General features: G+C 36.8%; 2 protein-coding genes across 2 annotated transcripts in view; both read left to right on the forward strand.

The window, feature by feature from the left end:
• LOC107721913 (cohesin subunit SA-1-like) overlaps window positions 1-11,287 on the forward strand; it is a 24,582-nt gene extending 13,295 nt beyond the window's left edge. The window contains exons 12-33 of the mRNA XM_016530130.1: window positions 67-284; window positions 397-511; window positions 2,458-2,575; window positions 2,658-2,761; window positions 2,851-2,943; window positions 3,739-3,828; window positions 3,944-4,147; window positions 4,259-4,329; window positions 4,421-4,508; window positions 5,140-5,220; window positions 5,317-5,409; window positions 6,165-6,339; window positions 6,842-6,981; window positions 7,064-7,165; window positions 7,269-7,417; window positions 7,584-7,712; window positions 8,240-8,448; window positions 8,593-8,767; window positions 8,925-9,038; window positions 9,696-9,810; window positions 9,975-10,055; window positions 10,255-11,287. Of these exons, the coding sequence (XP_016385616.1) occupies window positions 67-284; window positions 397-511; window positions 2,458-2,575; window positions 2,658-2,761; window positions 2,851-2,943; window positions 3,739-3,828; window positions 3,944-4,147; window positions 4,259-4,329; window positions 4,421-4,508; window positions 5,140-5,220; window positions 5,317-5,409; window positions 6,165-6,339; window positions 6,842-6,981; window positions 7,064-7,165; window positions 7,269-7,417; window positions 7,584-7,712; window positions 8,240-8,448; window positions 8,593-8,767; window positions 8,925-9,038; window positions 9,696-9,810; window positions 9,975-10,055; window positions 10,255-10,278 (2,688 nt within the window). The 3' untranslated portion in view covers window positions 10,279-11,287. The remainder of the gene's footprint in view (window positions 1-66; window positions 285-396; window positions 512-2,457; window positions 2,576-2,657; window positions 2,762-2,850; window positions 2,944-3,738; window positions 3,829-3,943; window positions 4,148-4,258; window positions 4,330-4,420; window positions 4,509-5,139; window positions 5,221-5,316; window positions 5,410-6,164; window positions 6,340-6,841; window positions 6,982-7,063; window positions 7,166-7,268; window positions 7,418-7,583; window positions 7,713-8,239; window positions 8,449-8,592; window positions 8,768-8,924; window positions 9,039-9,695; window positions 9,811-9,974; window positions 10,056-10,254) is intronic.
• A 1,035-nt stretch (window positions 11,288-12,322) lies between these two features.
• LOC107721926 (E3 ubiquitin-protein ligase MSL2-like) overlaps window positions 12,323-13,827 on the forward strand; it is a 4,312-nt gene continuing 2,807 nt past the window's right edge. Inside the window, exon 1 of the mRNA XM_016530157.1 lies at window positions 12,323-13,448. Coding sequence (XP_016385643.1) covers window positions 13,307-13,448 — 142 coding nt within the window. The 5' untranslated portion in view covers window positions 12,323-13,306. The remainder of the gene's footprint in view (window positions 13,449-13,827) is intronic.

Raw genomic sequence — 13,827 nt, forward strand, 5'->3', positions numbered from 1 at the left:
TATTATAGAATAATAATAATATAAAAATATATATTGTATAATTGGAAAGAAGAGTTCCTTACATAGCCTCTCCTGTGTTTCTTAAGATTTCTCTTTTATGACTCTTTCTTCCATCTCTCACATCTTTCCACATCCTTAAATCTCTCTCATCTATCTTGTTTTTTTCCCTCCTCTAGTGGTAGTGAGGATGCTCTGTCTAATGATGACTGTGAGAACGTCTACCATCTAGTGTATTCAGCTCATCGTCCTGTTGCTGTAGCAGCTGGAGAGTTCCTTCATAGAAAGTGAGATGAATTAATGTGTTTTTGACAGCCACATTTTACTCTTTTAAACATGAAGACAGCACAGCAAACTCCTCAAATGTTTTGATCAGTTGGTTGTTGTGTCTGGCTGCAGGTTGTTCAGCAGGCATGACCCTCAGGCTGAAGAGGCTTTGGCGAAAAGACGAGGCCGAAACAGCCCTAATGGGAACCTTATAAGAATGCTAGTGCTTTTCTTCCTAGAGAGTGAGGTGAGAAAAATTAATATTTGTTTGGTGGTTTTATAAGCAGGTCTCATCCTGTATTCACCAGACATTCATTTATTAGCTCATTCCTTCACTTAGAATTTGATTTCCTTATTTACAAAGGGATGTGTGCCAAGAAATGAAAATTAAATTCAAATTGTGGTAACAAACAGGATGCAGAATTGGAATTCAAGAAAAAGTACAACACATAGGGTATTTCTAAGCATTAAAGTATATTAATAATTAATGTTTAATGCCCATAGTGATAAGTGTAATATATTTTAGAAAATAACCTTAATAAATTAACTTTTCTTTTATGGACCATAGTGAGTCATTATTTTTCCCAGTTCTAATTTACAGTGAATTTGTTTGTCAATATTATTCATTTTATTCATTTTTCAATTAAAATTTTTTGTTATTTATATTTAGTTTAATTTTACTTTATTACTTTTTATAAGGTATTGATAACAATGTGATGGACTTTTTGTGGTACAAATTAAAATCCATTTTGATGGCCTTGTTAATTGTTTTGACAGTTTTAATTTACTTAATTGAACTTAATTTTAAGAAAATATTTGTAATCAGTTCAGAATCTTGTATACTGCATTATTCACAGTTTATTTAATTATGACAATAAGTCATAATTAATGAGATGTATGTTGCCACTAATCTTTGTATGATTGCAGTTCTGTAAAGCTTGTCATTTTTACAGGGTTCCTACACGGTCTGGAAAAGTATGGAAAAAAGAAAGAGTATGGAAAAATATTTGCATTTCCAGACTTTTGCCCCTATTTAGTTTTTATATATATAGAAAATTAAGAATTTAATAAAAATAAATTTATCATGCAAAAAGTGTGTTTTCATGGCAGCTGTTTAGTGATTCGTTAGTGTTTGTCAAACATGACTATGAATTCAAGGTGCACTTTTTCATTATGAAAAATGCAGGTTATAAGCATTTTGGGTTTCATCTCATGATATTCATAGCACCATATTACATAGCCTCAAGAACCTTTGCAAAAAAAAAAATTTACAGATTTTAAACTTGGCATATTGGACAATGCACACTGAGTCCCCTATTGTGCCATCAGCCCATTTCGCGGTGTGGTTTCTTGGCCTCCACAGAGTATGCGTTAAAGAGACCTAAGGCCTTGAAATATGACATACTGCCCTAACAAAAGCCAAATTTGGAACTTTTTTTTTTTACAGAACCAGTCTTTTTTTATAGACCGTTGAAATTGGCAAATAGGACAATGCACACAGCTGTATTATGCCATCAGCCCATTTCGTGTCATGGTTTCTCTGCCACCACAGAGGATGTGTTAAATTGGACATTAGGCATTGATATTAGAGGTACTACCATAAGGAAAGCCAAATTTTGAGCAAGTAGATCTCCGTTAATTCATGTGCGTCCATACTCTCGTTTTATTCATAGTAAGATGGCAGTGATGCACAGAATTGTAGAAATTGTAATTCGTAAGCATGCAAAAGATTCCTATGCGCATGTGAATAGTTTCTTGAGGGCACAAAAAAGTTTCTTGTGTGCATACAAAAGCCTTTTTCTTTCTTTCTTTTTTATTTTAGGGGCTCTGTATGTTGTAACTTCGTGAAAATCAATGAAAAAAACCCTGAGAAAATAAAAATATTTACAGATGACTGTACTATATACCAAATATAAAGCTGGAAATAATGCTGTATGAACCATTTTTGTTAAATATGGTCTGAAAATCTACTGAGAGGTTTGGAAATTTGAGTCTGGAAAAGTATGGAATTTTGAAATGGAAAATATGTAGGAACCCTGTTTTTATTCAAATTTTAATTCAACTTCCTTTGGGATGTGGCCAATTGAATTAAAATCCCAGCTTCATAAAAGAAAGCCAGTTCTTAGCTCCTAATATTTTCCCAAACACTAGTTATTGCTGTTTATCTAACCATCCTCCTGTCTTGTATGGTAGCTTCACGAGCATGCAGCGTACCTAGTGGACAGTCTGTGGGACAGCTCACAGGAACTGCTGAAAGATTGGGACTGCATGGTCGAGCTCCTGCTGGAGGACCCTGTGCAGGGGGAAGAGGGTACAGCCACCCACATTTATGCCACTAGCATGTATCTCTTGTTGCTCATTAGTCCTGTCTGATTGTGGGGGTTTTTTCGTAGTGTTGGGAGACCGGCATGAGAACGCACTGATCGAGCTCATGGTCTGTACCATCAGACAGGCAGCCGAAGCTCATCCGCCTGTGGGCAGAGGAACAGGAAAGAGGGTAAATTATCTTAGAATTGGTATTTACTGTAGACATATTATAGATTCTAGGTTTAAAGACTTTCTGTTGTTCTTCTGCGCATCCCTCAGGTGCTCACTGCCAAAGAGAAGAAGACACAGATTGACGATAAGAACAGACTGACTGAACACTTGATTGTTGCTCTGCCCATGCTGCTTTCGAAGGTAAAGTACCAAAATCCAGTAATGTCAGTTAAGTTCATGAGGCAGGAGAATATCCTCACAATAAAGTTTTCAAAACAACTGTACATGCAAAACAGAACCAAATTGCTTTTATTATAATCAAATTGAGCTGTCTACACTTGAGTCGTTCAATGTGATGTGGCACATAATCCATTGATGGTTTCCCTTCTTCTTCATTTTTATGAAAGTGTGTGCATTTATTTGATCAAAAATACAGTAAAAACAGAAAAAAAATCATTGCTATTTAAAACAACTGTATCCTATTGTAATATATTTTTTTAAAAATTGTATTGTTTTCAGCTGTCATTACTCCAGTTTTCAGCGTCACCTGATCCTTCAGAAATCATTCTAATATGCTGAGTTGTTGCTCAAGAAATCTGCATTTGTTTTAAAACGAAATTAAAAATGCAAGGATGCATTAAATTGATTAAATGTGACCGTAAAGAAATGTATAATGTTAAAAAATATTTATTTTTCAAATAATTCTATTATTTTGAACTTTGTTCTTCAAAGAATCCTAAAAAAAGTTTAATGGTTTCCACAAAAATATTAAGCAACACAACTGTTTTCAACATTCTTGAACAAATATTTCTTGAATCAGCATTTTAGAATGATTTTAAATTGTAATAAAATTTCATAATTTTGACGTCGGGAATATACATGCATTAATGTAACTAAAACATCAAAGCTAGCTTGTGATGGCATAAAGATGCTGAAACGAATGACTTTGAATGTTACAGGAAAAATTCTTCATATTTGTTTTGCTTTTGCCTTTAGTACCAGGCTGATTCTGAAAAGGTGGCAAACCTCCTTCAGGTCCCTCTGTACTTTGATCTTGAAGTCTACAGTTCAGGACGAATGGAAAAGGTCTGTTGGAGTTCTTACTACTGTGACATAAAAATTTAGACTGACACATTGTGTTTCAGTCAAGTGTTTAGTTGTTTTCTGATATTTATTCCTGAGTCTTTCTGGCTGTGTTTAGCATCTGGATGCCCTACTGAAGCAGATCCGGGTGGTGGTGGAGAAGCACGCTGAGATGGAGGTTCTGGAGGCATGTAGCAAGACTTACAGCATCTTGTGCAGTGAAGAATACACCATCATGAACCGCGTGGACATTGCTCGCAGCCAACTCATCGACGAGCTCATGGACAGATTCGCTCACTCAGTTGAAGACCTGCTGCAGGAGGTAAAAGAGCAGCTTCATTTCAGTGCTTTTTCATCTCATATATGAATATTAGTGACTGGCCTTTATGCATTTGATATTATAGTCTGTCTTTGTTCATTTCTTTATTTCTAGGGTGATGAAGCAGATGATGATGACATTTATAATGTTCTTTCAACGCTAAAGAAACTCACTGCTTTCCATAAGTAAGAGACCAATTCCCTCTGATTTTGTCTTTGAAATGCAGAATTTGTTTCTGTCTACAGAACATTCAGGTTTGTTTTGTATGCTTTCCAGTGCACATGACCTTACAAAGTGGGACCTTTTCAAAAATTGTTATCGATTGTTGAAGATGGGTATTGAACAGGGCTCCATGCCAGAGCAGGTAAATGTGTTAAACTATGAAAATGGATGGCGATCAATGGAATTTTAACTTTCTCATTTAAAAACACTGAATAAACTGGCATGAAACACAAACTTACAAAATATTTTTATTTCAAATAAATGCTGTCCTTTTGAACTTGCTGTTCATTCAAGAATCTTAAAAAAATGCATGATGGTTTCCACAAAATATTTAAGTAGCACAACTGTTTTTAACATTGAGAATAAATGTTTCTTAAGCATTAAATCAGCAAAATAAGATTTTTTTAAGGCTTATGTGACTCTGAAAACTGGAGTAATGGCTGCTAAAAGTAACCTTTGGCATCACATGAATAAGTTACATTTTCAAATATATTAAAATAGAAAACAGTTATTTTAATTAAAGTTTACATTATTACTGTTTTTACTGTATTTTCATCTAATAAATGCAGCCTTGGTGAGCAGAAGAGACTTCCTCACCCCAAACATTTGAACTGTAGTGTATACAAAACCAAAATAAAAGCTTGATAAACAAAATTAAATTTAAAAGTATCACATATATTGATAACTAGGAATGAGTTGTAACATGTTTATTATGGAATAGCCCTTTGTAACCCAGTGCATTAAATGTTGAATCTTTATTCTCTTATTCTCAGATTGCTGTCCAGGCTCTGCAGTGCTCTCATTACTCCATCCTGTGGCAGCTGGTGAAAATTACTGAAGGATGTCCATCAAAGGTGCAGTAGACCCCATAATATGCAGTTGCCAAGTACATAAGTCTGATTTATTTATGTTCTCTGAGAATTATGAGTTCATATGTGTTTCCTGGGCAGGATGATCTTGTGGCATTAAGGAGAGTGGTGAAGTCTTTTCTAGCAGTTTGCCAACAGTGCCTGTCCAATGTGAACACTCCAGTCAAAGAGCAGGTGAGTAAAGGCATTTTAGTGACATTGACAAACGTTTTGCTGGTGTTCTTTAATTATAATCTTCAAGGGATAGTTCACAAAAAATGAAAATTCTGTCATTAATTACTCACCCTCATGTTGTTATGAAGATACAAGAATACTTTTTGTGCACAAAGAAAACAAAAATAACGACTAAATTTCAACAATTTCTTCTCTTCCGTGTCAGTCTTCGACGCGCGTTCACAAGAGCACCTTGACGCATGTGTGTACATTCCTCTGCTTGTAAACAAGGCGCAGTGCATCTGGGTTCTACGTCAGAAGGCCGGCTCCTGCGTCAGCAGCACCGCACACGTGTCGTGGTACTCTCCTGAATGCACGGCGATGACTGACACGGAAGAGAAGAAATTGTCAAATAAAGTCTTTATTTTTCTTTTCTTTGTACACAAAAAGTATTCTCGTAGCTTCATAAAATTTAGGTTGAACCACTGATGTCACATTATTTTAACGATGTCCTAGCTACCTTTCTGGACCTTGAACATGGCAGTTGCGCTGCTGTCTATGCAGGGTCAGAAAGCTCTCAGATTTCATCAAAAATATCTTAATTTATGTTCAGAAGATGAACAAAGGTCTTGCGGGTTTGGAACGACATGAGAGTGAGTAATTAATGACAGAATTTTAATTTTGGGGTGAACTATCCCTTTAAATTTCATATGTGAATGTTTCAGTGTGCACTATAAGTCACTCTTTTCAAGAGTTTGTCTGTTTAATCTCCACAGGCTTTCATGTTGCTATGTGACCTGCTGATGATTTTCAGTCACCAGTTGGTCACAGGCGGTCGAGAAGCTCTGCAGCCGTTGGTCTTCAACCCAGACAGTACTCTGCAGAATGAACTGCTCAACTTTGTCCTGGATCACGTGTTTATCGACCAGGATGATGAAAATCAAAGCATGGGTGTGTGTCTGTTCTGATGGACTTTTGTAATCAGAAAATTTGGAGAATTTATTTATGAAGCCCATAAAAATATGTTGACACTTCTGAAAGGTGACCAAACTCATGATACTGAAAAAAAACATAAGCACTACAGTTTAAATGTTGGGGACAGTAAGATTTGAATTTGAATGAAATTATTACTTTTTTTCAGCAACAAGACTAGAGTAATGATGCTGAAAATTCAGCTTTTCCATCAAATGAATAAATTAAATTTTTAAATATATTAAAATAGAAGTTGTTTTTCATTTTTATAATTATTGTGAAATAATTTTTCACAATATTACTGTTGTTACTGAATTTTTTATTAAATAAATGCAGCCATGGTGAGTATAAGAGAATTAATCATTTTTTGAAGAGAAAATCACTATAAAAATATTTTGAGCAGTAGTGTACTTGCCATACACTAAACAGCATTTAATCAAGACTTCTTAAAGAGACTCTGCCTTAAATTTTTTAATTTCAGAGGGTGATGAAGAGGATGAAGCCAATAAGATTGAGGCTCTTCATAAGAGGAGGAATCTGTTGGCCGCCTTTTGCAAACTAATCATCTACGATATTGTGGACATGCCTGCTGCTGCTGACATCTTCAAACAATACATGAAGGTATGAAAAACTGTGATACATTTAAACCACACAGCTCTGTATGGTTAAAAAGTGATTCAATTAACTGGTGTTAATTTTTCAGTATTACAATGACTATGGAGACATCATCAAAGAAACCTTGAGTAAGGCCAGACATATGGACAAGATCCAGTGTGCAAAGACCCTAATCCTCAGCTTGCAGCAGGTATGGGATATGATTTTAGGATGAGATTGTTTTCTCAGTTGATTATGAATTTTGAATCTCTTACAACTTTACTCCCTGATGCTTCAAACACTTTTGTCTGCAGCTCTTCAATGAGCTGATCCAGGACCAAGGACCCAACCTGGACCGAACGTCCTCCCATGTCAGCGGCATTAAGGAATTGGCCCGTCGCTTTGCCCTCACATTTGGGCTGGACCAGATCAAAACCAGGGAGGCCGTGGCCACACTGCACAAGTAAGAAACATGGCATGCTTCGTCTTTACTGCACAGTTTGTATCTAAAGAATGAAAAGCAATTAATAGCAGAACCAGAACTGACTTTAATGACCTTCGGTTGCTTTTTAACTCTAGATGTTTAATGTGAATGTTTGCATGAACTAATGTTTATATAACAAACATAGGGATGGGATTGAGTTTGCCTTCAAGGTCCCGAATCCAAAAGGACCAGAGTACCCACCACCGAACCTGGCTTTCCTGGAGGTGCTCTGTGAGTTCTCCTCCAAACTCCTACGACAGGACAAAAAGACTGTGTAAGTACAGAAAACACTTTGCGGCTGTTTTATGTGTGTATATTTTGTGCAGCAGCAGTAAAAAATTTAAACACCCTTATTGAAGGGGTAGTTCATGCAAAAATGAAAACCATCATCATTTACTCACACTCATGTCATTCCAAACCTGTATAGCTTGCTTTCTTCATTGGATGAAAAAAACATATCTTGAAGAATGTTAGTAACCATATAGTTTCGGTACCCATTTTATCTTTTGTCCGTACAATGGAAGTGAGAACCAAAATGGTATAGTTACCAACATTCTTCAAAATGTCTTCTTTTGGCTCCACAAAAGAAAGCAAGCCATACAGGTTTGGTATGGCATGATTGGTTAGTAAATTATGACAGAATTTGCATTTTTGGATGGACTGTCCCATGAAGTCTTTATTATTGCTAGTTTTTACAATTTAGAATAATGATAAAATTGCCAAAACTGTGTCCAGACATTAGGCACTGTGTTTATGCATGTTACAAAGTGTTTGATTTACTTAAATGTGTTCATGCCACAGTCATTCCTATCTGGAGAAGTTTATGACGGAGTATATGATGGAGAGAAGAGAGGACGTCTGGCTGCCTCTCATCGCATACAGGAACTCCCTTCTGACAGGAGGAGATGATGACCGACTGTCTGTCACCACTGGCGCCAGCTCTACCAGCAAAGCCAGCACAGTCCGCAGCAAAAGGGGTCGACCTCCACAGCACAAAAGACGACCGGAAGGTAGAATAAAAAACAGTGAAGCTCACAAAATGTATTCATCTTAAATAACAGACTGCATATAAAATACCCTATTATTCCCTTGTTCCTGACATCGTCTCGGATTAATCTGATTTGACATTGATGTCTTTTTGTGTCATTTGTCAGAAGAGAGTGTTGAGGGTTCATGGGTAATGCGTAATGACACACTCCAGACACCAGGGGCCCTTCACACCCCACAGCTCACATCCACTGTCCTGAGAGAAAATCCCAGACAGGCAGTGGATCACATCCCAGACCAAGACTCGTCGGAACCAGGCTCCGAACCAGACTACATGCACAAGTATGGAATTAAAGCCTAATAAAAACAGGCAGCTATTTTTTCACATTGAAGGATAGGAGAAACATTATGCAGAACGTGCTGTTTTCTTACGTAACTTGAGCTCCAGCTGAAGCAATTCTCACACTGTTCTTGCGTCATTTTGTCCCCTCAAATTCAGCCCTCAGATTCAGATGTCATGGTTGGATCAGCAGAAGATGGAGGAGGTGAACAGAAAAGAGAGAGGAGGGATGAACTACATGAAATCACGCAGTGGTGGAGTGAGACAGCAGGTGTACGTACTCACACTGACCATGATGCTAAGCAGTTGACATTTCAGAAAGCTTTTTGTCCTTTACTAAAGTAATATATCATGAGAAGACATCACAGCAATTATAACCATGTGTGCAGTGACTAAACCCCCTTCAAGCATAATTGAATAGAATAGATGTTACATAATAGAATATATATATTACATACGATATTTAACACACACGTATATAAATAATACATTTTTAAAAATTGCTCATTGCTTTTATAAAAAGGCAGCAACAGCAATATAATTAAATTATTATTAACAATTATTAACAAATATATTTATATATTACATATATTAAAATTGTAATGTTATACAATAATAATAAAAACTTACTAATAATTACATTTAATCCAGTTTTAAAAAGTATGTATAGCATGCACTTATTAAATGGAAAGATTTGTATTTATTAAGTAATAATAATTTGTCAGTATAAAATATATTTAATTATATATTATTAGATAATATAAAATTATGAAATTTATACAGTAATACTAACTTATTAATAAATTAAAAAAGAATCTAGATATATAGTTTATTAATGTAACTATACGCCTAGTTTAAGAAATTAATGCCTGATTACAAAACTACAGTTTCTCAGTTTATCGTATCCTTAAAACTTGTCATTTCATTCAGACGAGGCCTCATGGAAGATGACGCTGAGCCCATCTTCGAGGACGTGATGATGTCCTCACGCGGTCAGCTAGAGGACATGAATGAGGAATTCGAGGATACCATGGTGATCGATTTGGTAAGAACTTACAGATGTGCTGAGCTCTATTTTGTGAGTTCTTTAGTGCATTTGTAATGTTTCCGGTGACGCCCAAGACTACGGTTCATATAGCAACATCTGTTCATCTGTAAGATTAGATCTTTTGAGGTCATTTTTGCTCATATGTCCGTTCTACGTTTTAGCCGGCGTCGAGAAACCGGAGAGAAAGAGCTGAACTCAGACCAGACTTTTTTGACTCTACGGCCATAATGGAAGATGATGCTGTAAGTGCACCTTTAAGATATTGATATGTAAATTAGATCTAGGTGTAACAATGTAACTTGTTTTGTAGGATTACCAAATTGAAATCTTCAAATGACAACCCTGCTTTGTTTTAAACATCATTCTGAACATGCTTTTTTTTATTCAGTGCTCTTGAGAAGGAAGTACTAATCAATTTACCTTGTCTTCTTCCTCTGACAGGGATTCGGAATGCAGATGTTTTGAGAGCGATTTCAGCCTCTGTGGGGATCACAACCAGCAACCAACAAGAATCACATCTTAAATGTTTAGTTTGTGTTTTAATGGCAGTTTCACACAACTACGCAAGCATGTCAGCTTCCTTCCTTAGTTTTGTGGTCGGCCATAATCCCATTGTGAGCCTTTCCTGTCAGTCAGCATTTCCTCAGTTCATAAGGACCAAGAAAGCCTATAAAATCTGTAATCTGCTGGTCTTACATTGGTGTTAGGATTTCAGCAACCTCAGCGGTATCGGTTCCTGTGTTTCATATCCAGTGATTTCTCCGAGCAGATGTGGTTTAATCAGACATTGTTCGGACAGACGTATTGTGACTCCACTGCTTTCTAGCTATTTTAAGACTATCACCCATTCATGTTCCGGTTTTGTTCAGGGTGAAATTTAGAAAGCATTCATTCATAAGTTAAAGCCGTAATTATTTTCTTTTCAGGTTTGTCCAGAAGTACTATTGGCCTTAATGTATTATGGCTTGAATTTGGTGTTAGATTACTTCATTTATCAGATTAGTAAAAGCAAAGCCCACATTTGTTCAGAATAACTTTTTAAAACTAAAAATGTTCAGATATATGTGGATATTTGGAACTTGGAGGAAGTACACAGAAGTATTCATTACTTCAGACACTGGTCATGTGTTTTATACAAAACTTTTTGTTGAGGAACTTGTTTGTTCTCATTTTAAAGACATGTTTACCTCATTTGTTTAGTCTGCTCAGTGATTTACCTTTTTACTGTGCGTTTTTGGAAACATTGTAGCTTTCACACAATACTGTATTGCTGTGAACATTTATTGATCGTTTATTGGGATTTTAGGTCCATCTGAATATCCACAGAGCAGGTTTTGATAGAGCCTGTGTGGTGTTGAAGAGTGATGTCAGAACCCTCGTTTAGACCGGTGCTTTTAGATACAAATCTGTTTTAAGACTCCGATCAAACAATGGGATTGTCATTTATTTTAACCTTTTAACTGTTCAAACTTTGCTCTTTTTTTTTTTTTAAATGTTTAAATAAAAGTATTTAAAAGTATTGTCAAGTATTTTCAAAAGAATTTTGTGAAACCTACCTTGTTACTAATACACATTAATTGTTGCTACATACAAGATTTGTTTTGATTATTCTCAGATAGTTTGGTACTAACATTCTGTGAGGCATATCTATGTAAAAAAAAAAAAAAAAAAAAAAAAAATAAGTAATACATATGTAAAATTCAAGATCCTCAAAATATGAAGAGAAGTTTTTGAGACATAGGAAAGGAACAGAGTTAGGATTGTGTCAACAAACATTGGTTTTATTGGAAACAGGCTTCCAGCCAACATAATCAAACTAAATTCTAAGATAGTGAAAATCATGATGGGGATATTACTGGTTTTCAATGCAATATACTATGCTGTGTTTTAATATAAATATAATATAATGTTATAATAATATATAATTTAAATTTATTTATAATATAATTAATACTATGTAATATTACTATAAATACTACAAAGTTCAGTTAAATGAGTCTAATGTTATTGGTATACAATTGTAATAAACATTTGAAGCAGGAGAAGTCAGAAAGTATTGTGAAAAGTATGCTATGCAGAAAGGAAATAATATTCACAGCTTAGTATTAATTGCTGCACGCATTAGATGGCGCTGCTGAAATGACAGATGTGGTTTTCGGTGTCTCGCGGTTATAAAAAAAAAACAAGGAAGATAGATAGAGTACTGTAATTAGTGGGGGAAATAATTATTTTTTATTAATCTTTCATGTACTTTGACTGCTATTTGAATAATGTGTCTGGATATTTTACTTGCGGTTTGTTATGCTTATTTATGCGTTTTTTTCGGGGCCACGCCCCACATCATAACGTTTATGTAACCAAGGTAACCAGTCGCCCACACTAGTTTGCGTTCTCTTCTCGCGAGTTAAATAACAGCCTCCAAGCCGGGAAAAGTATCGCGAGGCTATCACGGAAGCATCTCTCTCCATAGCCGTTTTTGCTTTGTTCTCGCGAGATGTAGACAGCAGCGCCCCCTCCTTGTTCTAATGCGGAGAGGAAGGGAGAGGAGAAGCCTTTTCAAATACACATACATTTCAATATCGCTACTGAATATATATCTATACGGTTTTCTCCAAAGAATAATTTGCGCATATGGTGTGGATATTAAATTCGCATATTTATCACGCGTAACACGTACGACGCACCCGAACGAAAGGAAAACGGCAGGATAAATCCTAAAAAGAAGCGAAGCGGCCTGTTTTTGTTCCTGAGGCGCAGCTCACACTGACATCAAACGGGCAGCTACTCACGTCGCTTTGTTGCACCCGACCTGAAATTACTTCGCAAGCATGCACAGGGAATATTTGGCAGCCTAACGCGCTGGAAGACTGGGTGCACAAGAAGCGGCCTGTTTTTTTTTTTTTTGCAGCGGCAGCGCCATGAAGAGCGGCGGACAATAACAGAGTGACGGTGCTTGTGTGCTGCCGCTATGATCTGAGGCTGGTCACATGTATGCACGACAAGAATAATAAACCTATGGAGTAGCACTGCAAATAAGGACTGCGTTCATCCAGGATAAGACGATGAGGCAATCTGTGCTCTCTGTTTGAATTTGGTGGTAATTGCAGGCCCGGTGTGGTGAAGAGCGCCACCAGTGTGTTGTTGAATTTAAAAAAAATTATGCAAGAAATTGTGCAAATGCATCGCTGAATGTGTTTTCAATCGGATCAGCGTGGATGTGCTTTTATCCGATGACGACGATGATGATTTGGCCGTATTTCGTGCCGTGGAAGAGGGGCAAACGTTAAGATGGAGTGGTTTTAATGCATGCGATGTAAAGACAAGCATATCTGCTAAAAAATCTCCCTTGCATTTCACACTCGACGGAATTGCACGCGCAGGTTCACCGACATTGATGATACGTGGGCTGCTGGCGGGACTGAAGCCTTGTACTGTCGCTCCTTCTCTTTTTTTTCCTCCCCGAACTGGATCTGTCTAGCTCGACGCTGCTGAGATGAACCCGGTGAATGCGACCACTCTCTACGTGTCAGCTTGTCGGTCGGTGCTGCAGTGCGATCCCCGGGACCCTCAGGCTTTGGCGGAAATCTATAAGCTCATGCCTTTTTTCAGACAGTCTCTCGCCTGCCTTGTGTGTGGTGAGAGCCCGTTTATTCTGTTTCATCACTGCATGCTTGCATGATCACTTCTGCTTGATCACTGCATGCTTATAGCTGCTCTCAAAGCTCCACCGACCATGACACACCCCCATTCAGTCCACAGATTCCTGACCTACAATGACAACTGGAGCCTGGGTATTTAGACACAGCAGTGCATACAGGCTCTGTGTTTATAGATGCATGGGGCTTGAATAGTAATGGCTTGCCTGTTCAGTCTGATAAAACCTGTCGCTTGAGACAAATTGCCCAGTTACCCAGATTCTGTCTTTACAGGGTTTTCGGTGGTAATGTTAAAAATGTTCATATAAATATAGTATATATATATATATATATATATATATATATATAATAATATATT

This window comes from Sinocyclocheilus rhinocerous, unplaced genomic scaffold, assembly GCF_001515625.1.
Source record: "Sinocyclocheilus rhinocerous isolate Xijiao unplaced genomic scaffold, SAMN03320098_v1.1 scaffold90, whole genome shotgun sequence".
NCBI lineage: Eukaryota > Metazoa > Chordata > Actinopteri > Cypriniformes > Cyprinidae > Sinocyclocheilus > Sinocyclocheilus rhinocerous.